Raw genomic sequence first — 25,352 nt, forward strand, 5'->3', positions numbered from 1 at the left:
GGGGACAACAGACATTAGTTGACTCCATATGGATATGGTCTATATAAGTCTAAGAGGCTGGGTGCCATCAAGTAAAACAAGTAGTTGCTTTTGTTCATTGACTTGTAAATCTATATTTTAATAGACGACAGGCATAAGTGTGCAGCTTATACTTTGGTACCTGATTACCTCATACTGTAATTGGTGCAATGGTTTGTTTGCAATTTGCATTGTAGACTTTGCTTAAAGAAGTGGATTAATTCTTATCAATGAAAATGAAGGGAGTCAGTTTTTTTATAAAAATTGTTAAGACTTTAATTGTCCAACTTGTAGAAGATGCGTTCATCACTCACTGGTATGGTGTGGGGGGACATAAGATTTTATACAGAAGAGGTACAATGCAACGGTTTCGCTTTTCATAGATATGGTGTGGGACATACAAAATATCTTTATTTTATACAGAAGAGGTACGTGTTTGTCTCTCACAGGTATAGTGTGAGATAGGGGTGTGATTTGGATTGGAAAATCCCAATCCGACCAATTCCAATTTGAAAATAACTAATTTTGAAACGTCCGAATCAAATCCGAAATCCGAAATTCGAATATGCCGAATTCAAAAAATTCCCAAAAAAATTGGATTGAAATTGGAATGTATTTGTAAATTCCGATCTTAAATTTTTCAAAGACATTCTGATTCGATATTTTCGAAATTATGCCAATTTATTCCGTATTTATATTAATATTATATCATTTATTTAGTTTTTTACTTTATGTTTCATTAATTTGTTATTTGTTTCAAACATACACATACATATATATTAAAAAAAAAAATAACTAATACTATTAATATAAACATATGTAAATATATGTGTATCATAATAACATAAATGCTGACAAAAACACCCACATTTTTTGTATGTATAATTACTAATTTTTTTAGTTTGTTTTTATTAATAACAAAAAGTAACGTGAAGATTCTGATTTTTTATTTGAAAATTTTAAATTTTTATCTGAAAATGTGATATTCTTAAAAAATTCAAAAATTCCGAATTGGAATGAGATGTTGAAATTCTGATTTTTTTGGAACAGAAATTGGAATAGAAATTTCATTCCAAAATTTTTTGGATTCAAATTGAAACACCCTATTTTCGATCTCATACGTCCCAAAAAACACCCTAATGTGAGATATACAAAACATCTTTATTTGATAAGGAAAAGTATAACACAATGTGTTGGTCTCTCACAGGTATGATGTGAGACATACAAAACATTTTTATTCTATACGTAAAGAGCGCAATGCAACGTGCTTGCCTCTCACAAATAGAGTGTGGTTCTTGCAAAACATTTTTATTTTATATTTTCTTTCTTCCAATATGGAACTCCCATGCATAAGTGGGATACATTCGCCTCACATAAAAATAGTTTTAAACCTCACAAACTTTTGTAGCACACATAACCTACTATGAGTATGAGTATTATGTTCGTCTTACACAAAATTCTTTTTCTAATATAAGAGGCACATCGAAAACATTATACATATTAATTAGTTATTCACATTATTTGTCACACATTTTAATCATATTCATTCCCTGTACACAGCTTGTAGAATGAAGCTTGATGGCAATATCTGTCATAATTTTTATTTTTTATTTTTGTCAAAAATAAGAAAAAGAACAGAAATTATAATTTTTAATATTTTATTTTTCAGTGAAACAAATGTAGGTGGCAGAAAGCTATTGGATGAGAAAGGAAAGCCCAATAAAAGAGGCATCTGCAAGGCTGTATTTTGTGTCTCTCTCACCCTCATATCCATCTCCAACCCTTGAAATCCCACCACAAAAATCTGTGAAAATCAAGCCTCTGAGACCCTCCGATCAAAATCAAAAGTTGAAAATCCCCCAAAAGCAAAGCAAAACACAGACACCCATTTGGCTTATTTTTCCAAGCCCACCACATCAATCAATGGACAACAACACCAACACCACCACCAGCACCACCACCCAAAACCAAGCTCAGTCTTCCGCCATCACATACCCACCAACCCAACCCTCATCGGTCTCTGCTCCGCCGTTCCACCACCTCCTGCAGCAGCAGCAGCAGCAGCTCCAGATGTTCTGGACCTACCAGCGCCACGACATCGAGCAAGTGAACGACTTTAAGAACCACCAGCTCCCCCTTGCCCGCATCAAGAAGATTATGAAGGCCGACGAGGACGTCCGCATGATCTCCGCCGAAGCCCCCGTCCTCTTCGCCAAGGCCTGCGAGCTCTTCATCCTCGAGCTCACTATCCGCTCCTGGCTCCACGCCGAGGAGAATAAACGACGCACTCTTCAGAAAAACGACATTGCTGCTGCCATCACCCGCACCGACATCTTCGATTTCCTCGTCGATATTGTCCCCCGGGACGAGATCAAGGACGAGGCCGCCGTCGGCCTCGGCGCCATGGTGGGGGCCACTGCCAGTGGGGTTCCCTACTACTATCCTCCGATGGGGCAGCCTGCGGGTGCCCCCGGAGGGATGATGATTGGGAGGCCCGCCGTGGACCCCACCGGGGTTTACGGCTTGCATCCGCCGCCCTCGCATGCCTGGAAGTCCGCGTGGCAGGCGGCGGCGGATGATGGGTCGTACGGCAGTGGAGGGAGCAGTGGGCAGGGCAATCTTGATGGTCAAAGGTATGTGGCTGTGTTGTGTCTATGGATAATGTGGGTTCTTTTGGGCTTTGCTGGGTGATTCTTCATGTGGGTATTGTTTGTTTGCTTGGTTTAATTGAGATTTCTCTGAGTTTTGGTTGATGGGTTTGTGATAATTTGATGCTTCTGCCTGTTAATGGTGTGGTGGCTTCTGCTCTTATTTTTGTAGCTATTGGGTTTGGGGCATGCAAAATTTCTTTCTTTTATCCTGATTTGACTTATCCCAAAGGAAACATTTGTCATCTGGGTGCTGTGTTTTTGACACCTGCACCTAATTTTTCATTGTTTATAGTGTTGGGGGGCCTTTGTACTTCTTGTACTATAGAAAAAGGGAACTCTTAGATGCATTGGAAATCTAGAATTTAATTTGGTGTTTTGGGGGCAATTTCATAAGGTGAAATGAACTCTTTTGTTGATTAGGGTAACTAAATTGATAAGACATGAAACTCGAGTCAGCCATTTGCTTCCACCTCTTCCAAGTGTAATTACTGTGGGTATCGGTTACTATGGTGGTATGCTTGTCTCAGGAGAAGAGGATGGGGATACAATAAGGAAAAGTATTGGCAAGATAAATATGTTCCAATTACTAGTGGAGATAGTGATCTCAGGGTGGTTCCACTTGGTCTTAACAATGCGGAACTCATTTGAATTGATAATAGGGCTGTGGTTTACAGTTATTCTTGAGAAAATTATGTATTCTTGGGCAAGAAATCACTGGTTGTGACGGTATTTCTATTGGTTAATGGGATCAGCTTCTAGTGGTGGTATGGATTTGTTGTTAATCTTGTCATAGAAATTGATTTCCAAGGAAGGTTCTTTTCTAAGTTGTCTTTTGTTCCCTGTATCTCTCTCTCTCTCTCTCTCCCCCCCCCCCCCCCCCCCCCCCCTGCCTTGAGAAAAAAAAGACTGAAGATCTTGCACGATACATATTTCTTATCAGATAACCTATAAGTTTAAGTGGTGATTCAAATCAGACACCCCATGAGGTGCACATTCTATGTAATGGAGGAGAGGGGTTTTGGTTTTTCTTGTCGCACTAGTTTATAATACTCTGTCAATGTCTTTTTTTTGTAGATTTGCTTTTATGTTTTTTTTTTTTTTTTTCAATCAGCTTAAATGAGGGGCACTTGCCAGCCCAAAGAAACTGAAACTAAACTGTTTTGTTTTGGAATGATGGATTGATTATATCTTCCAGATGGAGTGTCTTCTGAGAAACTTTTAAATTGCAAGGTCTCCATTATTTTAATCTTTCACTTTGCTGAACTAGTATGGACTGTAACATACAAACGGTAGTAATTATGCATTGAAATGCATCCGTTTCAAGGTAGTGGTAAAAAATGCTAGTTGAATTGCAACAAGTTTAATGTTGGCAACTCTTCTGGGATTTTATTGTATCAGGAAAGGGGACCTTACTAATTGATTGTGTAATTTGTGATCATTGAACTTTTACTAGTATGCCTAGGTTGTAGCATGAAACTTTCTAATTCAAAATGGACACTGATACCGTTTTTCCAACTTCCTATGCAGTTAACGAGACTAATTTGCTACGGAGCCATGCGTTGAGCACAAAAAAGAAAGAGACTAATTTGCTGATGATATGCTGCGCGGCGCGAAGGAAAGATATTGAGCTTTGCAGATGATTTTTGATTGCTTCTTTACTCTTTTTTTTTTTCTTAATGGGATGACTTAGACTTGTTAAGACCTTTGATCCAGAGCAGTTCAAAATTGCAGCCATGCTTAATATTGAATGTGCAGTCTTTATAATTTAGGTTCTCCTGATGCTAACTAGAATGATTATGGTCATTTCATATTAATCAAATCTGGTAGGTTTCAGTATGTTTTGTGATTTCTCTTCTTCTTTGTTCTTTTTTTTGGGGTGTATATGGTTCTGAAATGCATGGGGTGTATGTAGTTTTGAAATGCATGCCTGATTGTTGGTGGTCTTTAACCTCTGCCAGCAAACCCTCTTGTGTCTGTGGCAGCCAAGCTTCAACCATTTTATCCAATGTAAGAGGGATCCAGGAAGACAGTTTTATCTTTAGAGTTGAGTTGGGGTGTGTTGATGGTTCAATTTTTTCATATTTTTTAATTTAGTATAATGGTCAATTAATTAGAACTATTGGATCACCAACGGTTATTTAAAAAGGAAGGCTCAGATCGTGTCATGCGTCTAGGCCAATTAATTTATTTTTACTATTTGGACCGTCCGTTGCAAGTACGTGCCATAGTGCAGCTGTCAGCTGCTTTTTCACTCCCTCGGCTTTTACTAGTTTATCCCCCTTCTTTTTATTAATGCCTTTCAGTTTTCTCACAAAATAAATTTCTCTTGAAGGGCTTCCAAGTTATTTCCCACGTGGTGGGCCACACCTCTCTCTTGCTCTCGCTCTAAGCCGGAGTAATGCATAGCTCTCAAATATTGATCTCATTTACTCTCACAACTCCGACTCACTAATTAATTTTTAAGATCCATTTTACATTCTCACTAGTGTAGATAGCCTTATGGAAGACAATGGATGCTAATTATTGAATAATTTAGTAATCATGTGCCAATATCTTGTCATTACTGAAATTTCAAAAATTTATTAAATATCTTATACTCCGATATAACAGAAAATGATTAATAATCTAACTCATTTAATATTTGCATTTAAAAGGCTTTACCTATTTTTGTACGAAAGGGACTTGCATATCCACGTTATTGGGGATGTGGCATCACCTCTCTCTCTCACTTTCTCTCTATGTGATGCCACATCCCCAATAACAAGGATAGACAAGTTATTTCCTTTTTGTACAAATGATAAAAAAAACCAACATCGATAATAACATAGATGTTGATTCCATGGTGTTGAGCGCTTAGCTAAAAAGACGCTAAGCGCTAAGTTCACTAAAAGTGGACCAGCGATCTATCACCGTATAGAATTTGTAGACCGGTCCATCAAACTTTATTTTTCCTTTTGGGCTGAGTCTATTTTTTTATTTTATGCTTAAAATTACCATTAAAAAATGGAGCCATTCTAAAAAAAAGGCCAAAGGGTTGAAGACACTCCATAAAAAAAAAAAAAAAAAATCATTGGACATTTCTTATTGGTTCATTAACTTTGTGACATTTCTTATTATGGCCCAAACAATCAAATTAGTATAAACGATTATATATTTTAGTTATATGTAGTGCGTATAGAGCACTATTGTAGTCCACTTATTCTCTCACTTAGTTTAATATTGGTCCACAGCAATGCTCCATGTGCACAATATATGATTAAAATTAACATCTGTTTGTGCTATTAATGGGTTAAATTATAATGGAACACGCTACAAAGTTATTGGACTTATAAGAGAAAGAAATACAAATCATACACTAATAGTGCAATTTCCTTAAAAAAAAAAAAAAAAGTTGAAGACACGTTCCGTTTCGAAGTTTCGACGGGTGTCCAAATTCCCAACCACTTGGCTTGGTCTCCTTCTCAGTTCTCAACTTGTGATAGACACAGCTGAGTACCTCACAGAGTCACAGCTCGCTCTCTCTGTTTCTCAAGTTGGTCAGAGAACATGGACGGCATAGACTCAGTGGTGGATCCTCTCAGAGAGTTCGCCAGGGACAGCGCTCGACTCGTCAAGCGCTGCCACAAGCCTGATCGCAAAGGTAACTAACTAACTAACTACCTATCTACACATTCATTTCCGGATCTGCCTTTTCTCGATTCGGTTTTTATTTTTACAATTAGGGTTTTTCATTCTCTGATTTAATTGTGTCTAATTGATGCTTCATCTGTGCTGTAGAATTCACCAAGGTGGCGCTCCGTACAGCCATCGGGTTCGTTGTGATGGGTTTCGTTGGGTTTTTCGTGAAGCTCATCTTCATTCCCATCAACAACATCATCGTCGGCTCTGTTTAGGTATTGATTTATCGGGTTGTAACACTTGAATTTTGCTGTGTTATGTAATATGGCGTGTTTGAATATTGGGTTTTCTTCAACAGGAGATTAGATTTATTGATTAAACTGCATGCTAGCTATGCGCGATGTGGATCAATGTGTTTGAGCAATTGTAGTACCTTGTGATGCCTTGGAAATTGAATGCCAAATTGTTTTTGTTGTTCAATTTTATGCTGGAACCCAAAATTTCAATAAAGAAGGTACGGTTCAGTTAGCATATGCATATGTAATGTTTGTCTTGAGCATATGCCAAATTGTATTTGTTGGTTTTGAGCATTTCATCACTGTATTGAGTGGTTTTAGGAGTTGGGAAATTGGGATATGTATCCATTGGTGTTGCATCTTGGTATCGGTTAGAAATAGATGATGTGATATGATGTATTGAGTCTATCTGCTTGTGGTATGATTGAGAAGTTAGCTGCTTTTACTCTGTTGGTGTATTATTATATGATCTGGAAGTTGGGTATGAAAGCCAAGGCAGTCAACTCAAACATTGTACATGTTACCGAACTTGTCGAATATCCAACTAACTTTAACTTTTTTTTCTTTAGTTACATTTTTAGTGGCTTCTCTAATTTGTGTAAATATATCGAGTTTTGATTCATGAGGTGATGGTTTTTAGAACAGAGTAATATGGCTGTGATTGGGGGCTGATTTTGTTTTCCTTTGTAATTTCAGGTCATGCTCAAGGTTAAGTTTTTAGACGATGGTGGCAACATCTTGTATTCGAAGAGAAAGTATTTAGTTCTCATTTGGCTTCTTCTAGAATATGTTTGCGTTACTTATGTAAAACTATGATGCTTGGAACTTCAAGTTTTCCATAATTGAGACCTGATTCCATGCGTCTCGTTTACCTCTTTTGATTTAAATTTTTTGTTCCCTGTATTGTTTTACCAACTTTTGATGATCATCTGTGTGAGAAAATGCAACAGGATAGTAACGTACTAAGAACAGACACCTACACACCACACGCACCTACACCTGCTGCAGTGCCAAGTCTTGCTTTAATTTGCTACTTATGTTCAGTGGCAATGCAACTGGTGCAGTGCTTCACCAAAAAAAAAAACGACTGATGCAGTGCCAAATCTTGCTTTAATTTGCATGATCTTCCCACAATTGAGTTTTGAGCAGATAGAATCAGTGGAATCGATTATTCAGACACCCACCCTCCCCAAAAAAAAAAAAAAAAAGATTATGTGACCATGAGTGTAATGAAACCTGCATATTCAATCCACCCAAATTCTGTCACCCACCTCCATAGCCCACCAATCTTTTACGCTTGCTGCTCATGGGACTACTATCCAAATGTGATTGTTTCTTATATTGATGGTGGTGATGGAAGTTTCATTAGTAATGGTTAAGGAATTGACTCATCAATCTTCCCATCAGGTGGAGAATCTTCTCATTTAGGTTTAGGATGATGTTGCGATGCAAGGCACCCCTTGAGCTTCATTTTTGTGATTACTTGGTCCAAATTAAGGTGCACTTTTGGCCTTATATAATGACACTAGACTTGAGCATTATGTACATTCTGAATATGCAACACACGGACAAGAAAACCCCTCTGTCAGCCGATAGTTCGATTCATTGGATAGATCGGGAGATAGTGTCAATACAAAAGCAATTATCTGTTTTCTGTAGCCGGTATGGTTCCATGTGGTTTGGTAATACCTTCACCTTGAGTTTTTTATGTGAGTTTATGGCTATCCAAGCAGGATTATGAAACAGAAATGTCTACTTAGCAGCTCCTTGGCATGCAAAAAACTTATTCATCAATGTCTATTGGCAAATCAAAATCACTAATCAACAGCCATATTATATAACTGACTAGGGTCGAGAAAGTCATATATGATTGAGGCTTGAAAGTGGCCTAGCAACTACTCATTACTCATTAGCTAGCCTTCTTCAACTTTACTCAAAACTACCAAGCAAGCCCACAATAAATATTTAATATATTTTCTTTTCTTTTTAAGGAAAAAAGCAATTTCAAGTTTCAAAGAAATTATTGAAACACCAACTCTTTGTTGTTGTTATTCTTTTTCATAGGTAAACAAATAGCGGTTCGATCTCAAAATGCAACATTCCATTAGGTAACAAACAAACACATGAATAAAAGAAAAGATACGCTTGAAACAAAAGCAAAACATTCCTTCTTCCTCACTCAAGAAGACACCGAGTAGACTTTTTCAGCATTAACAGCTTAAATTATAAAGAAAAAACCCACCACAACACCCTCCAAGGAGGATGTGATAGTGGATGTGGCCCATGTGGGGGTGCTGAAAGCAAAGAGAAACACGAAAAATGCCCCCAAAAGTGCCTCATTCTCGTTCTTTTGTAACTCCTCTAGTTCGATTCTCTCCTCCAGTCTCACCTGAGGCACAACTATATCAACCTTACAGGCACAAGCATTTCAGAGGAATCACAAACATGAACTTTACCAGAAAGAAACTCATCCCTTTCCTTGTTTTGATCCTATCAATTATTTCTGTACTCAGACTTGTTAGAATTGCAATAATTACATCTACTTCTTCCCCTCCATTGCCTCCTACTCTTGCAGGCACATGTTCTTTTCCTTCCACATGCACTAAATCTCCATCAGAAAGAAACCCCTCTGCCAATGCCACCGGCCTCAGGAAAAAGGAACACCAACTTCTGAAGAATCTCATTTCCCAGAAAGCTCCCTGCAACCTCCTCATTTTTGGGCTTGAACCTCAGTATCTTTCTCTCTCATCAATCAATGCAGGCGGCACCACCATCTTTCTAGAGGATGATCATAACAAGATAAGGACACTGAAAACAAGTTCCAACACCACCAAAGTCTACAAGATCGACTACCAGATACCTGCAAAAGAGGCTTACAAGCTGCTCAGGCATGCAAGGAAAACCCCAGCTTGTGCACCTAGCTCAAAACTGCTTCAAGTATCAAAATGTCAGCTTGCATTGAAAAATTTACCACAAGAAGTTTATGAGCTTAAATGGGATGTGGTGGTGGTGGATGGACCAAGCGGGAATACGCCAGAGGCACCAGGCAGGATGTCAGCAATCTATACTGCTAGTATGATAGCAAGAAATGGGAATATTACACATGTAGTAGTGCATGATGTAGATCGAATGATTGAGAAGTGGTTTTCCTGGGAGTTTCTGTGTGATGAGAACTTAGTTTCTTCCAAAGGGAACTTATGGAACTTCAGGATCATAGGTCAATCAAATTCTACAAAATTTTGCCCTGCCGAAGCAGTTATGGTAGAGTAATATAATAGCTTTCAATTTGTATTTTGTCTGCTGAGATATAAGTACAAAGAGACGAGCTCATTTGATTATTGAGCTTTTTCTATAGTGAAACAGGGAAAGTAGAAAAACCAGATGCCATGGCAGTTTTTCATGAACCCGCTCAGCATGGCAATCAAGATTTTTTATCCCTGCCATGTGCCAGGGGCAGATTCCAGTTGATGCCAGATAGAAAGACAGTTATTTCAACTTGGGAGATTGCAGTCATAAACAGAGTAGGAGAAACGGGTGTAATATCCAGTTCCTAGTAGAAAAGGATTTCCATTTTTTCTTTTAATTTTCTTTGTAAATAAGCATTATTATTTGTGTGTAAATCTCTGTGTCTATGCATGACTGGAGTGCCAAAACCTACAAGGTTGTAATATCCAGTTCCTAACAATGTCAATAATATTAAGGGTGGCATAGTTGACAAAAGTTTTTGTAGTTAAAAAATCAGGGTAGACAATACCTAATCAAGTGATCACTGACGCTGTCAAACTGTTTCAACATAAATCATTTATAGATGGATCAAAATAATGATGTCACCAAAACAAATATCATTCTCATTTGCCACATGCATGAGATATGGGGAAAAATTCAAGTTGAATATATTTGAGGGAGAACTCAAGTTAAATACATTTGAGTGGTACGGGAAGTTGAACTTACAGCTCTATTTTGTACAATAGCCTAAAAACTGAGTATCTACTTTTGGGCTGAATTTCATGCTGAGTGCTTCCTGCCTTTCCTTCAAACTTCCAACTCAGTTTGATTCATACCCCAAACGCATGGGTAAAAGTTGAATATATCCATAGTCTTTCTCCAACAAGTCTGTCATCAGAGCTATCATCAACTCACATAACCATCAAGGAACAATTATTCACTCGCATCAGTTCGCTGCATGAAGGGGGCCACACAAAAATGCCTAAGCATTGAGAATTCTTTAAATGTGCATGTTGTGTCTGCATTTCAAAATTCTTGAAATCAACAACAAATTGACTTGGTAAGTGAGGACATGGAACTCACCATCCGTTTACTGACATATGGCTGTATCTTAATTGGCATCTCAGATTGACTTTCAACCTTCGGTAATTTTTGTTTCTCCAACTCAAATTCTTTTCTGGACTCTTTTCGGCTACCAGATTGCCAAACTCGACCAAAATTAGGGAGCCAATTCACATCGCAGTCGCTCTTGGCAATCTCACCTCTTTTCTCCATCTCCAGCTCCCTCTTTCTCCTTTCTGCCCAGGCTGCACCCACTCGATTTGGGTTCAACTTCTTGGACTTCCCCAAAGCTGGTTTTAGTGGAACACTTAGCTGACTTTCTTCATCTGCTTCAAACCAAGGAGGAGGTGCTCCAGAATGTACATTTCCACTAGCCTCTTTAGGACCCATGGAAGAAATTTGAGTGAGATTCTGGAAACCTGAAGAAAAGAATATTTAAATGAGGATGCACAACATACATCAAGTAAAAAATAACTCTACCAACCTCCTGCGTTAAGCCATCCAGACAGATGTATATAAATTTTTCTACAATTCTTAAGAAATAAGAACAGATGGCTCATTGCTCAAATGATGTATACATTTGGCATCAGGATAATCAGCTTAATAGAAGCAGAGATTCTTCATAAAACAAACCAATGATAAATACCCGGAAAACTGCTCTGTCCTTTTGTCATTCTTTCATGCTGATGCACCTCGCTTGTCTACACCAAACATATTACATAATTTCCAATTTTATTGCCATGCATTTAAACACAACCACAAGAAACATATGCTTTTTATGAAGAGTGTGGAAGACAAAACTTACCCTTTCATTATTGAAATAACCATCAGCTGACCCTTTTCTACCATTATGAATAAAAGAATGTTCATTACTCCTGCTAACTGAGTCACAAAGTAAGCACACAACAGATAACATAAAACTAAAATAAGCATTTCATTATATGGGAGGAACTTCTACTAAAATACAAACCAAATATATATAATAAAAAAAGGTAACATCATATAAACAGAACATGCATACCTGTCAAACCTTTTGAATTTATGGAGTACATACCAGAACATGCTTCCCCATGTAAAGAAGAGGTAGTAACATCTTGCGGAAAGAAGCCAACATTTGCAACTTGAAGGGGACCTGAATGGGATACCTGATACTCATTCGTATGATATAGTAAAGGCATAACACCATTTGAAAAACTCGAATTATTACTATTTTCAAAAGTATCTATAGTTCCATATTTGAGTTCATTATGGATATCATTAGAAGGTCCAAAAATTGGTCCTTGAGATCCTTCACCACATGGCACAGCTTCACTCTCCAAATCCAACGAGTTGCACTTCTTCTCCCACTGCAGCCACAAAGAAAAAACTATTCATTAATCACTTGTATTTTATAAGTCTATGTATTTCATGATTCTGCTATATTTTCTGAACAAATCAAACAAAAACAAAATTCCATATAACTGAAGAGCCTTATATGACATAAAAGATGACTGAAACTGAAAGCATATATATACATATAATATATATATACCTTAGTAAGGTCAGCTTCTGATATCCTAAATGTATCGACGCGATCCATTCCTCCACCGTATTTCCATAAAAAATGTTTCAAATTCTTCAGATGTCCCGCACTTGCAAGGTGATTAATTGCATTACTACTGATAATCAAAAACACCAATAGAGTTTGTTCAACACCAATGTCATATCAAATAACGCAAAATGCACAACAATTCTCCAAATTTTCTTTTTATTTCCTCTGTTTTCTCAGCAACCAAACAGAAATTGAACAGCTATTTCAGGAACGACGATGCAAATCTTACCAAGCGAAGGAGCTATCGAGCTCGTCGATGTCGGTGTCGCAGAAGACGCACCAGAGGCGGTTGCGAGGGGCGAGTTCGGGGCGGAGAGGACTGGGGTTTTTGAGAAAGAAGCGGACGTCAGAGAGCTTGGTCTGGAACCGAGAGAGGAAGGTGGAGAGGGACTTGGTGTGGCTCGGGATGTACTTGTGGTTCGGACCTTTGTCGTGGTTCAGCTTGCAAACCACGCAGTACTCGAATTCATACTTCTTCTTCTTCTTGTTCTCCTTCTTCTGCTTCCCCTGCTTCATTGTATTGGTTTTAGGGTTAGGGTTCGACAGGTGAGGCTGTGATCGTTTCTCCTCCATTGTAGTACGGACAACTTCTCTCTCACTCTGTCTGTTTGGAGTTCGGATTGTATTGTACCGGTAAAAGTAAGACGATGATGTTTAAGGCTTTAAGCTGAAGTCGTTATTTCTTTTTTTTTTTTTACCAAAAGCTGAAGTCGTTATTTCAAATGGCGGTTCCGCGAACTCTTTGAAAACGCTATCTGGAATAACGTATCCGGGATTTAATTTTTGGGTTTTGGTGGGTACAAGAAAAAGCCCAAAACCCTTTTTGCCATCCCAAAGGCCAAATCTTCTTGAAGGATCATGCTAATTTTGACTTTACTAATCAAACTTGAAAATCTCTATCCTTGGTCAAACTTGCAAACCAGTAAAATCTATGTTTGCATATTATTTTTAAAAACATATATGTACAGTTTCATTCTCAAAAAATTATATGTATACATATATATATACACATGAAAATAGTATGGTATGTTATGTTGACGCAAATTTTCATAAAAGAGATGCAACAACTTAGAAATGGTGACCTGGCTGATCCGAAGTCTTGCTAGATGATGACGTGAGATCTTCCTGTAAAAGAAACAAGATCAAAAGAGATGGACCGATGTGGTACCAGCCAAATACACTCCGATGATGAAGTCAGTGATGTGTGTTTGATAGTGTTTGAAAATAGGTGAGGAAGAACAAATGATGAACTTGAGAGAATGGGAAGAACAAGGTAAATGTTCTGGGTTTATTTTCAGCAAGTTGGATATGCTCTTGGATGATTGAAAGTTCTTGTGTAAGTGTTTGTTTTGTGAAAGATTGATAGATAGATCCCCCATTTTGCACATATAAGTTGGTATATATAGGCAAAGGAGATTGTGATGAGTAAGTTACCTGCATGTGGTTGGCTGGTTGAGAAAGATCCACGCGTTCGGTCGTGAATAGTGGCATGCATAGCTACCCACCTCCTTTGCATTCAATGCTGCATTGAATGCAAGTATGGAAGATTCAGGTGAACTGCCTCAGTAGTCATGAATGTGGGCTAGGAAGTCCCCTTTTGTCAGAAGATCTTGTCAGGTGCATTTAAGTGTGGCGGTTCGTCCCAACGTGATCTTCCTTGGAATGGCGGCGGGGAGCCGAGCCGACCCGAACGTATGTCCTTATGCTTGTACATGAAGTCCATATGTGATCGGATCGGACATGGAGTTCCCATCCGAGCCGATCCAGTAGGTAGTGCCCTCTCCGAGTTGTAATCAGTCGTTGCTAAAATTCGAAAGGATGTTCCTTCAGCGCCGCGCCGAGCCGAGCCGAGCCGGGATGACCATGGAAAGATGAACACTCAATCCTTTGGAAGATCATCGGTTCGGATCGGACCGGGCACGTAGGACTCGGCGTGGAGATCCGATCTGAGTTGACAGTGGAAGTGCCGAGCTGTGTGATGATGTGGAGGTCAAAGTCTGACCACTAGGAAGTCAAACACTGAAGTTGGGTCTGACCAGCCACGTGTCCAGCCATGGTTGGCTGTTGGATCGGCGTGGGTTTATCCACAAACATGTTATTCTCTTAATATGTCATTTTGATTGACAGATTGAGAGAATATTACATTTTTCAAATTGACAGTCTAATAACATAATATTTTTTAACATACATGGCTACAATCTAGCATATTGTCATGCATTCATGATTTCATGATTTCATGACTACTGCATAGACAGCTGCTATTAGCTGCATAACAACACGCATCATTTTGGCTTTTGCAACTTCAAGTAAAATTCTCAGCTTCTCACAGTAAAAACTTCTATCCCTTGTACTGCTTTTCAGTGCAACGTTTTGTCAAATGTTACTGCTGCTAAGAAACGTTTTCAGGTTTTTTACTGGTGGGATTGTGGGAATAGTAGTTAGCAGCTGGAGAAAACATGGTAAGTGGAAGTCTCTACAAGATAAAGCCCTCTGTTGCAGACATCTTTATGATCTTTTTAGTGTTGAAAGATAAAGCTAGCATGCAGTAGTGCGATTCACATTTCCACATGGTGTGACTGCAACAATTTGAGTCCCACCATGATCATCTGATGATGAACTTTCCTACCTTCAAAAGTGAGCTATCTTTTTATCTTGATTGGTCAGGACATGACTAGACTGAACAATCTTGTTGATTCAGTGTCTATCTCTCTTTTGAAAACCTTCAAAAAGACATGGAGAACAGGCTTATTATTTTTGGGAAATTTACATTATTTCTAGATCTCTCTGTATATACCATAAATCACAAAAATGAACTGCATGTATACTACATGTGACCATGACCATGAGCTCCACCATATCTTGTCTCCCTCTTTGTTGTAATAGTGTACCATCACCACATCCTGCCAAATCTTTTAGTAACTCTCTCATCAATTGTAGAGGACAGGCACTATCCTTTGTTATCATAAAATAGTTTCTCTTATTCCCTAATTTTTGTAAGTTTGATATACATCATTGACCAATTCTCTTACAGCTTAAACGTTTGAGCCAAGTGATTGTCTAACATAGTGTTAGACCTTTGTTTGCAAGATGTTTTGGGTTCAGAATCTCCAATCATCATTCTCCATTTCCTTGCTCGTTTTCAGGGTGTATGGTGAGGCTTTACCTATATATTTGTCACTCTTCCTTCATTTGTCTATAGGCTCTACAGCTTAAGCTTTTAGGATCCATTAATAATGGTTGGTTCTCAATTGATTTAGATTCATTTCTTATACAACATAAGAACAGTCAAATCTATGTATGTGTTAGAATATAAATATACAGCTTGCTCTGTGTAACTGAGTACAAAATTATATATTGTACGAATCTGGTGTCCTTTTTGTTTTGATTGTAAGTATGATGTGACGTCCTATTGTTCATCTATGGGATATCAGCAAAAGATTTCTTTGTCGTAACAAGATGCGCCCCTGTTGTGACTTGTGAGGTTCAAATTAACCAACGGTTGGCAGTCATTTACGCGCACACATGTGAGGTAGAGTTTAGAAACATTAGTACAGTAATGGGATAATTAGAGCAAGTAATTAAGTTTTAGAGTTATGATTAAGCATATCATTCTGCACAGAAATAAAGGCATCATTTGAAGATCATATGTGGACAATATGAAAAGACAAATGTTAAGGTTGTGTCATAATGACCAGTTTGATGGTTGGGCAAAGCATGCCCTACCATCTTTTATCCTTCTCTGATCAACATTCAGAAAGGATTGATGGCCCTGGTATTTGGTATTTCCCTGATAGTGTGCCCAAAAAATAAGAGATCCAAGACAAGGTAACTCCATAATGTGGGTGGTCATATGTCAGAGTACTGAATTATCATCATCAAAATAAAACTATTACATGATGACCTTTTACATCAATTAGGCTCCACCAGGAGGCTTTTTTATCTTATTTTTATTAAGTTAGGATTTCAGAGCCATGACTTCCTTCATTGGTATATATCCAACTTTTCAGCCGCAGAGAGCATCTTATGATAACAACTGTTGGGGTTTTCCTATAGGAGAAGTACATATTCAATTCTTAATTAGTATTTTTCTTTGCATCTTGGTTAAGATCATGTGTTTGATCCTTTACAGAGTAAATACAGAAAGTAGAAAGAAAATCGCTTGGTTTTGTGGGGTTGCTTGTGCTCTCGATCTGTGCATCAACCAATCTTAAATATAAGGGATGATAGTGAAACCATATCATACCTATGGAAACAGAACTTTATTCCAGGGAATCATATCTTTTTGAAAGGTCAAATAGTGAACAACTGAAGGGTGTAGTGGTATTAAAGTCTTTTTTTGAAGCTGTGTTAGGATATTTGGTGAGTTAGGCAAAAACCCAAGTGGTGAAGAAGTGAAAAAAGTTTGTACATATTCTGTACAGATCTTAAGAGATTCTGGTAACCAAATAAAAGATCAGGCTTGCAATAATTAATTAAATTAAATCCTGATCATTACCCTTTTTTTGTTCTCTCATTCCCATGCCTTCAATCCTTACCATTTGCAAATGCACTTTTCAGAAGCACCTAATTTTGAGACTATGTGCCACTTTGTGCCCACTAGAAGATGCCTAGCTCTTGCTCTTACCTCATCAAGAATGAACAAGTCATTGTATTATTGAAGGCAGCTAGCTAGCTGGCTAGCTACCCTTGGCTGATTAACTGTATTAATTTGGGTGATGTGTGTTCTCAATTTCTCATCACAACAACATCTTGAAATAAAGCACAGTTGTACTGTTCAGTGCTGTGATTGATCATTTGATCCTATCCAAAAATGTTTCTTTTTTGTGTTGGATTGGAGACATGGGTAGTGGGTGTTTGGTTTTCATGAACAAAAGTTAATAAGTTGAATCCAAGTGGATACAGCTATATATATAGTGTCTTGTTGCTCGTGAATACTTGCCTTTTTGTTCTCATTCATTTGCCTCTCTATATCGACATCAAGGGTTCTGAATTTGACCCCCTCTTACGTCAGATTTGACTATACCATGGCCTCCCCTGTCTTGAGTTGGCTTTCAATAGTGGTAGTAAGAAAAACTGTAATCTTTAGTTTCTTTGCAGAATTTGGTTTTTGTTTGCAACTTAAGCGTCAGAGTTAAGTTAAAAAAACAATTCTGATTATGCTCGATCTTTACTTAATAATTATTGTCATTGTACTTTCTTTGCTCTGAAATATAGTTTGTTGCAAATTCTAATTAGTGCACTATGGTTGTCTTTCTTAGCATAAGAGACTGATCTCAGTGAGTCATCAGTTGATTTGCAGTCTGCAGCATCTAGTCAACATTCCAGATATGGAAGCCTAAAAAGTAATGTTCTTTTTATATATGTAACCTTGACATTCATGGAAACATTCAGACTTCCAATTATCTCATATTCATGCTGGTCTATTGAGTCTGTGGTCTCTGAATCTGATCTCTAAACAACATTCATTTGAGACCCCAAAATTTCAGCTGTGTGCAATCAGAGATTGTGTGTACCAGTCTGCAATTTGTTTTGAACCAAATCAAGAAGAGTATGCAATGCAAGAAAGGTTTAATTAATAAACCAAGCGGGCGGCAGATTAATTATAGTAATTATTCATGACACAGAATATACCCTTTTGTTATGATTTCGATCCCTTGTCTTGTTCTGAAAGGAAAAATTAATTCCAGGAATCCCAATACGATGAAGAAGTGGAACAATTAAGAAGGTAGGAAATTAATTAATACAGAAAAATCTGGTAGCTTTGAAGTTAATTAATTCGTAGGCCTAAACCTTTGCCTGCAAGAGTGGCAAGTGATCTCCATGCACGTAGAGTCCACCTGCCGCATTGCCTTCTCCTTCATTCTCTCAGCCTTGTCCACCTCCTCCCTGGCCCTCTCCCACACGTGCCTCGCACGTGTGAACTCCGACTGCGCCAGCTCCATCTCCCGCTTCGTCAGCTCCCTCACTCTCTCCGCGTACGCCTTCTCCATCGCGGCCAACCTGATTTGCTCCGCCGCCTGCCATTTCAAGGCCTCCACGCAGCCCGTCTTCACCACCGGCCTCACGTGCTTTTCTTTACGATCATCGTACTCCGTCGACGCAACCACTGGCCTCACGCTGATCGACAGTTGCAAGTCCACCGAATTAGGCCCTTCCCATGCTGCTGCTGCCGCCTTTGATCGAAATCTTTTCGAAGAATTGGACGGCTCAGATGCCATGCTCCTTTGCGATGAAGGACTCATAAAGTGAGGGCCAGGAAGCAGCTGCAGCTCCTTTTGTTCATCATCTTCCATTGGAGAGAAAAAGAAGGAAATAAAGGTTGGGAGACTTACTCAGCTGCTGTTCTGCTGCTGCTCACTGATACAAACAAAGACCTTGTGGATGCCAAAAACTCTCTGCCTCTGCCTATATATAAACAACTCAAACATGGCCAAATTACGCTTGTGCCCCTGTTGTATGGGAAATGATCAGCCAAATAGAAGGGTCTTTTCGTAAAAGAGTGTCTCAAGATTTGGACACTGGGGATTCAAAAGTCCGTTATAGAAGAGCCAAAGTACGGGGGAAAATAACGGATCGCGTTATTGGGCTATGAGTAGCTTTTTTGTGTTTATTGTGGACTAGGGCTAGAGGAGTGGTGTCACAATCATGTATTTTATTCATCAGCTCATGTCTCAGTTTTCTCATTATTCAACTTTAAGGTTCACATCCTCGTCTAGACGTCACTTATAATGTTTTAAATTTAAATCCTCCATTTAAAAAAAAAAAATATTTATAAATAAGACACATATTTTGATAATTATTTTATTTCAGAACACATACGATGAAAGCAATATTTATACTTACACATTATTTGAAATTTTAATTTTGAGATTCCCATCTTTCTTTCTCTCCTATTTTATTAAGTTAAATTCTTTGACTTTTTAACTTTTTCTTTTTAGGGAGATGAGGATGAAAGGGTTAGGGGTTGTGGGTGTGTAATAATTACAATCGCACGTGCGTTGGGGGATTGTTAATGGGCTTTTATCTCTTTTATTTTTATTTTTGGAGATGGATTTAAGCTTTATGGTAGGCCAAGGTTGTCGGCCCTCTTGTACAAAAAGGCCCTCACTTTTTCTCAGCAGCCCACGCTTCATGCAGATTGGCACGTGGGATGGCCACACCCAAGTGAGGCTCAACATGATTGGGTTACTGACTCTGCCACTTGGGCCGTTGATTTCTAAGCGACCTTTCTTCATCTAACATCTAAACATCCTGTGACTGGGAGAGTGGGACTGTGGGAGGTTTCATCAGAAAAAAATAATCTACCAAAAAACAAAATGAAGTTATGAAATTGTGGAGAGTGGGATTTGAACCCACGCCCTTTCGGACCAGAACCTTAATCTGGCGCCTTAGACCAACTCGGCCATCTCCACGTGGATGGCTTGACTTGGAAAACTTTACTACTTATATGTTTCTATCCACCACAAAGAATACATATTTATTAGGAAAAAAAATAAAAAATCGAAACAAATGTGTATTGTCTAAATCATTCAATTCAAATCCATTTTAATTGAGTTTTCTTTGTTGAATCATATTAGATTTTAAAATTAATAAGTAAATTGATTTTTTAATTTTAGTGAATTAATTAAATTTTGTTGTGTTAAATGACACACAAAACAAGAAGTCACTGATCCACAGTAGTCAAAGATAACAAATGACGTAAGTATGAAGAGTGAAAAAGACTGCGGCACCAAACTTAGCTAGCAAGTAATGCATGACAAGTTGATTCAATTAGATTTGAAGATTGAAATATATGTACATGTGGTAGAGGTGGTGTTTCTTATGTGTATATGTTGAAAGATGTCATGACGATCTCTCAAATAATGCTTGCAATTAGGTATACATTTTGTTTACGCTACTATAAATCATGTGGTGGACATCAAAGTCCCACCAGGGCAAGGGCCCAAGAACTAGGTTGTTGGTATCTATTTGTCTCTAAGATGCTGCCATAAAAATCGTGGAAAGGTTTTAGTTTAAAAGGGAAAGTTGTAGGTTTTGGGGGTGGCCAAGGGCATGTGGAAGTTTTGGAATTGGGGGGCTTTTAAGGGTGTGTGCCCCTAATCTATTATCAGCTTATGGAACCTGCCCAATATAACCCACCCCATTTGAGGTAGTGATGAAGGTCACTTTAGGACAATGATTTATTTATCATGTTCTCCGACTAAAATTTTCTTCATTTGGGTCCCACACTATCATGCATGATGCATATATGAAGTTCTCTAATGAAGCTTTGCTTAGGGTTGAAAGTATGAATGATTGTGAATCGTTGATAAAATTTAAATTTATAGATATCAACAATTGTCAGTCACTCACATGCGTGTGAATGATTAACGCTAACGTTTCTTTATTTTAAAATTTGCTAATAGAAAAACTCTATTCTCCATAATAATTGAGAAAATCAACATGATGAACTCACTATCTTCAAGGTCAAGAAAATATAAAGTAAACACAAAATTTTTGAACACTCTTGCATTATTGCACCATCTTTCTTAATGAATTTATGTTAAAAATGGACAATAGATTGGGCTTGGCTTAGCCCACTAAAAGCAAGAACCAAGCTCGTCTGGAAACAAACCATAAACTTCCGCACGCGCATTTTCCGGCGCGTTTTCAATACTTTCACAATTTTCCATCTAATTTTCCCGCTATTTCTATTTTGTCCTACCCTCTTAGCTCGGAGCTGGAAATTTTCTCGGGAAAGTGACAGTGGCCACAAAGCTTCTCCCTTTCGAACCCAAATGAACTCTCGCGAGCTCGCTCTGATCTCCACGGCCACTGTGTTCGGCGCCTTAACCTCTGCGCTCGCTTTCCATTTCTTCTTTTCAAACCCTAAGAAGCGCTCTCCCAAATTGGATTCATCAAAAAACGGCGTCGTCTCCAGGAATTGCTCTTCTCAGAGCCCTTTTGACTCCTCAAAACGCGAAGGGTTTGTCTCAAAAATGCCAATTATTTATAAAGCCCTTTCATTTTGCTCACTGTTCTGGTTCAGTAACAGATATGAGCAATTAGTGTACAAAATTCTACAAAAAATGGTTGCTTTTCACTTATTTTCAGTTATATTTTCATCCCATTATTGGTTTTTTTTCTTGTTGGTTACTGTTTTGGTTTTGATTGCAGATATTTGTCATGGGATGATTATTTCATGGCAATTGCATTTTTATCAGCTGAAAGATCCAAAGACCCTAACAGGCAGGTCATATTCTGTGCTCCTTTTTAGCATGCACACTGATGCATTGGCAAATAAATGAGAACAACAATGACAGGTGTTCGGAAATGCTTCAATTTGTGTCTGGCTGACAATGATTGGCGCTATGGTTTGTATTGATGTTGTATAGGTTGGAGCATGCTTGGTGAGTCAAAATGGTGTAATTCTAGGTGAGGATGAGATTATTTGACAGAAATTCTACATCCAAATTACATGGAACTGTTAATTACTTCGCATTGTAATGTTCAGTGGTCATATGGTTCTTAGTTTATGGTATCCATTGTCTATCATTACTATGGTTATTGAACTTTCCCACATGTAGTTTCCTTTTTGACTTCCATGCTAATTTGTCTTCCGCAGGAATTGGATATAATGGGTTCCCAAGAGGTTGTTCCGATGACAAGCTTTCTTGGGCAAAGGTTTGTATATGCTACTTGATAAAAAACAAAAAAAAACAAAAAAAACAAAGATTCATTATGAAGCTATAGTCAGTAGTAATTAGTAAAGCTGTCCTTTCTTCTTTTCAGAAATCCAGAACTGGGGATCCTTTGGAGACCAAGTATCCGTAAGTGTGTGTGCTTTCTTAAACTCCATTCTTGATTTGTGGTCTGCTGTTTACTGTAAGAATGGGGGTCCGACATTATTTTGGAGCTACATCTAATGTCTGTCATTATTCTCTTAAAAAAAATTATAATGTCTTTCTTTGTCTTCTTTCTAGTGCACTAATCAAATTTATTTTTTCCACCACCATCCCATCATATCCAGTACTTGTGCTCCATTGATATACTGATTTATCCTTTATCCCAAATTCCCAATTAATAAAATTCTTTGAAAAATTCTGGTTCTTGTTCATAATCTCTCAAATTGTCTTTTGTAGTTATGTTTGTCATGCTGAAGTCAATGCTATCCTAAACACAAATCACGCTTCTGCTGCTGGACAGGTTAGTTCTAGTTACACTTCCTCTGTCCCATTTACTTTGAATATATTATCCTCCAGTATCATTATGTGAAGTTGAGCCAAGGTGTTGTCCTTGACCAACATGAACAAATGACCCACCGCTGGGGTTCTTGCGTGGAGATATTTTGAATCTTTCTATATAAAATTAAGTTGTAAAATGGAATGCTTGAGTTTGAAATATCTCTTCACAATGTTTCCTTCTTTTACATTTCCTGGTTACTTTGTTAAATCTTCCCTCTGTGACTGAAAGTACTGAGGGAATATTTTTCTCTTTTTTTTTTTTTTTTTTTTTTGCAGAGGCTTTATGTGACCATGTTTCCCTGCAATGAGTGCGCCAAGATAATCATTCAGGTTTATTATTGTGTGCTCTTGTGATTATATATTACAGTATACGCAACATGAAATGCCCTTGCTTGAGTCATTCCCACATCCTGCTTCCCCTTCCCTTCCTCCCCAACCCACTAAAACTGGATGTGTAGTAATAAAATTATCTAAAATTACTTGTGAGTAATGAGCATGCAAAGATATTGTAATCCATTTTTAATGTTTTAAATTGCAAGACCTAGAGCAAAAGTTACAACAACATTTTGCTTACTCATAATATACAGAAAACATGAAAACAAAACACATCTCATGTTTTTTTCTCGAGCAGGTGCATTGCCATTTTCTAACCTGACATTTTTTCCTGCCTAACGTCTTCTTTCTTGCAGTCAGGAGTCTCTGAAGTTGTATATTTTGTGGAAAAGAGGTTAAATAATCCAGATGTCGCATACATTGCTTCTCACAAACTACTATCAATGGCTGGTGTGAAAGTATGCCTTATTCTTTGCTTGAACTGATCTCTTAAATTCATTTAATTTTTTTGCTTAAGCTGTCATGAAGACTCATGGCTTAGACATTAGGCTTGGAATCTTATTGAGCTTCACATTTGTTTGTTTTGATGAGCAGTCCATAATGGCTTTGCTAATATGTGACCTTTATAATAGTAAAAAGTGCACTAACATGAACTGTGTGAAAAATTATTTATCCTATTGAGCTAACTTGCAAACAATCGCTTGAGGTTTCCTTTTTACATTAAACAAGAGCGAGGCCTCAACAGTTATATCTGTATTGCAGGTCAGGAAACATCAGCCACAGATGAGCCAAATTTTAATCAAGTTTGAGGAGTCCTAGAGTTTGATTCTCATTTTAGATCAAGCCTGACCCATTAGTCGTATTGTTTGTTACCATAAACTAATGAACAACAGAGCTTGTTGCTCACTGTAACAAGATTAGGTTGCTCCTGTTGTGTATGCATCTAGTATTAGGTTGTTGCCTCTTGAGACATGAGTCAGCCATAGGTTTATTAGTTTTATTTAATTCTGGACTCTGGTCTGATTGTTGTAAGTTGAAGTTCTGAATTATGATGAATGTTTCCTACTTTTGGCATTAAAGACAAGCTACATACCAAATTATATGAAGAAGTCACATGAAATATTGAGATCTCCTGATGGAAGTGATTTTCAATATCTGATTTGTTGGTGCCCAATAAGTTTGCTTATATTCTCATTGCTTATAAACAAGTATTGAACCTTTTGAATCATATCTGACCAATTAGGAGTTAGGACAGCCTAAGAATAGCTATGAAGTTCATGCCCAACTTATAATGAATGGTTAGGAAAGAGAATACAAATTCACATTATTTCTGTATACATGTGATTGTTTAGTTGTGACTTATTCTACATGTGAGTTGCTTGAAGTTATGGATGGTGTGTAAATAACAAGAAGTAGATGATAAAAGAATTTTATTAGACTTCTTAACCACCCATCCAGACCAGAGTCTTGCATTTCAACCATCTTGATCGTTTATACTTACCCATACACAATACACACTACTCCACATGTCAAACCCAATTCAACTGCATATTCATCCTCATACACACACTACTCCACAGTGGCATTCATTCGATTCCACATTGGCTAACCCACCCTGTATGAACTGATTACACGAAACATGCAAAATGAGTGTTGCAACCATGATGAAACAACAACAAAAAAAAAAATTAATGTTCATCCCGCGTGAGCCCACAACTACTCACCCTATAATCAAGGATGAACTTTGGTTATGAAGGTGTTTGCACCATAATCTACTGAACACAACTACATATCATACTTTGATTTTGGACTAAGCCAAACAACATGAACTACTGACCCAAGCTTAGACCATGGTATCGCGATAGCTATGTATTGAATAAATTATTTTGTATAACCGTAATATTGTAATATGGTATAATTAATATACGTGTTATAATATGTGTAGATTTTATTAATATTATATTTTAAAAGTATAAATTTATTGTTCACTTATATTATAAAACACAGATTAATTACACCATATACCGATGTAACGTAAATTAAATTATGGCCAGCATAAGAAAAATGCTTAGAAAAGGTTGTTAGTTTTACCAAAAAAGGCTATTAAATTGTCTATTTATAAGTCTTGTCCTTAATTATTTATGGAACTTGTCCATTTCTAGACTCATTAACAACCATACGTGATAAGTACAGACGCAGTACCTCATACGATCCATCATAACGTATTCCGCAAGAAAATAAATTAAAAACAAAAAAGAAATAAAGAGAGAAGATTGCGGGACATCTGCTAGTCGTAGGACTGACCCATTGCCCAGCTACCTAGTTTCTGCTGTAC

General features: G+C 37.7%; 6 protein-coding genes and 1 non-coding gene across 11 annotated transcripts; 4 read left to right on the top strand and 3 right to left on the bottom strand.

The window, feature by feature from the left end:
- The first annotated feature begins 1,802 nt into the window (after positions 1 to 1,802).
- On the top strand, positions 1,803 to 4,505 carry NF-YC1 (nuclear factor Y, subunit C1). Its single transcript, XM_086256418.1, has 2 exons — positions 1,803 to 2,651; positions 4,197 to 4,505. The coding sequence occupies exons 1-2, from the start codon at positions 1,942 to 1,944 to the stop codon at positions 4,198 to 4,200; spliced, it is 714 nt and encodes a 237-aa protein (XP_086112544.1). The 5' UTR covers positions 1,803 to 1,941; the 3' UTR covers positions 4,201 to 4,505.
- A 1,587-nt stretch (positions 4,506 to 6,092) lies between these two features.
- LOC147274542 (protein transport protein Sec61 subunit gamma-like) lies at positions 6,093 to 7,456 on the top strand. The gene is made up of 3 exons (XM_086257394.1): positions 6,093 to 6,309; positions 6,447 to 6,562; positions 7,280 to 7,456. The coding sequence occupies exons 1-2, from the start codon at positions 6,216 to 6,218 to the stop codon at positions 6,560 to 6,562; spliced, it is 210 nt and encodes a 69-aa protein (XP_086113520.1). The 5' UTR covers positions 6,093 to 6,215; the 3' UTR covers positions 7,280 to 7,456.
- Positions 7,457 to 8,651: 1,195 nt separating this feature from the next.
- Positions 8,652 to 10,254, top strand: LOC147274543 (glucuronoxylan 4-O-methyltransferase-like protein (DUF579)). Its single transcript, XM_086228545.1, has one exon. It carries the CDS (start codon positions 8,903 to 8,905, stop codon positions 9,851 to 9,853), a length of 951 nt encoding a protein of 316 aa, XP_086084671.1. The 5' UTR covers positions 8,652 to 8,902; the 3' UTR covers positions 9,854 to 10,254.
- A 182-nt stretch (positions 10,255 to 10,436) lies between these two features.
- Positions 10,437 to 13,081, bottom strand: LOC147274544 (coiled coil protein). Of its 5 annotated transcripts, none has more exons than XM_086256792.1 (8): positions 12,691 to 13,081; positions 12,402 to 12,528; positions 12,078 to 12,216; positions 11,892 to 12,002; positions 11,676 to 11,752; positions 11,517 to 11,571; positions 10,892 to 11,289; positions 10,438 to 10,762 (listed from the first exon to the last, which is right to left on the bottom strand). In XM_086256792.1, exons 1-8 carry the CDS (start codon positions 13,032 to 13,034, stop codon positions 10,742 to 10,744), a joined length of 1,272 nt encoding a protein of 423 aa, XP_086112918.1. In that variant the 5' UTR covers positions 13,035 to 13,081; the 3' UTR covers positions 10,438 to 10,741. The 5 variants fall into 5 exon arrangements, with proteins under 5 accessions (XP_086112916.1, XP_086112918.1, XP_086112915.1 ...); XM_086256793.1 differs by having other exon boundaries at positions 10,439 to 10,762; positions 11,925 to 12,002; XM_086256790.1 differs by having other exon boundaries at positions 10,437 to 10,762; positions 11,892 to 12,216; positions 12,402 to 12,525.
- Positions 13,082 to 18,040: 4,959 nt separating this feature from the next.
- LOC147274545 (SHOOT GRAVITROPISM-like protein) lies at positions 18,041 to 18,797 on the bottom strand. The gene has a single exon (XM_086228071.1). The coding sequence runs from the start codon at positions 18,752 to 18,754 to the stop codon at positions 18,233 to 18,235; it is 522 nt and encodes a 173-aa protein (XP_086084197.1). The 5' UTR covers positions 18,755 to 18,797; the 3' UTR covers positions 18,041 to 18,232.
- A 995-nt stretch (positions 18,798 to 19,792) lies between these two features.
- Positions 19,793 to 19,873, bottom strand: TRNAL-AAG (transfer RNA leucine (anticodon AAG)). The gene has a single exon. It is a non-coding gene; the product is annotated as a tRNA-Leu (tRNA).
- Positions 19,874 to 21,128: 1,255 nt separating this feature from the next.
- LOC147274547 (Cytidine/deoxycytidylate deaminase family protein) lies at positions 21,129 to 24,105 on the top strand. Its single transcript, XM_086227727.1, has 9 exons — positions 21,129 to 21,426; positions 21,618 to 21,693; positions 21,836 to 21,875; positions 22,066 to 22,124; positions 22,233 to 22,270; positions 22,583 to 22,646; positions 22,961 to 23,014; positions 23,374 to 23,475; positions 23,780 to 24,105. Exons 1-9 carry the CDS (start codon positions 21,239 to 21,241, stop codon positions 23,834 to 23,836), a joined length of 678 nt encoding a protein of 225 aa, XP_086083853.1. The 5' UTR covers positions 21,129 to 21,238; the 3' UTR covers positions 23,837 to 24,105.
- Positions 24,106 to 25,352: the final 1,247 nt, after the last annotated feature.

This window comes from Dryas octopetala, chromosome 9 (genome assembly GCF_963921425.1).
Source record: "Dryas octopetala chromosome 9, drDryOcto1.1, whole genome shotgun sequence".
Classification (NCBI taxonomy): Eukaryota; Viridiplantae; Streptophyta; class Magnoliopsida; order Rosales; family Rosaceae; genus Dryas; species Dryas octopetala.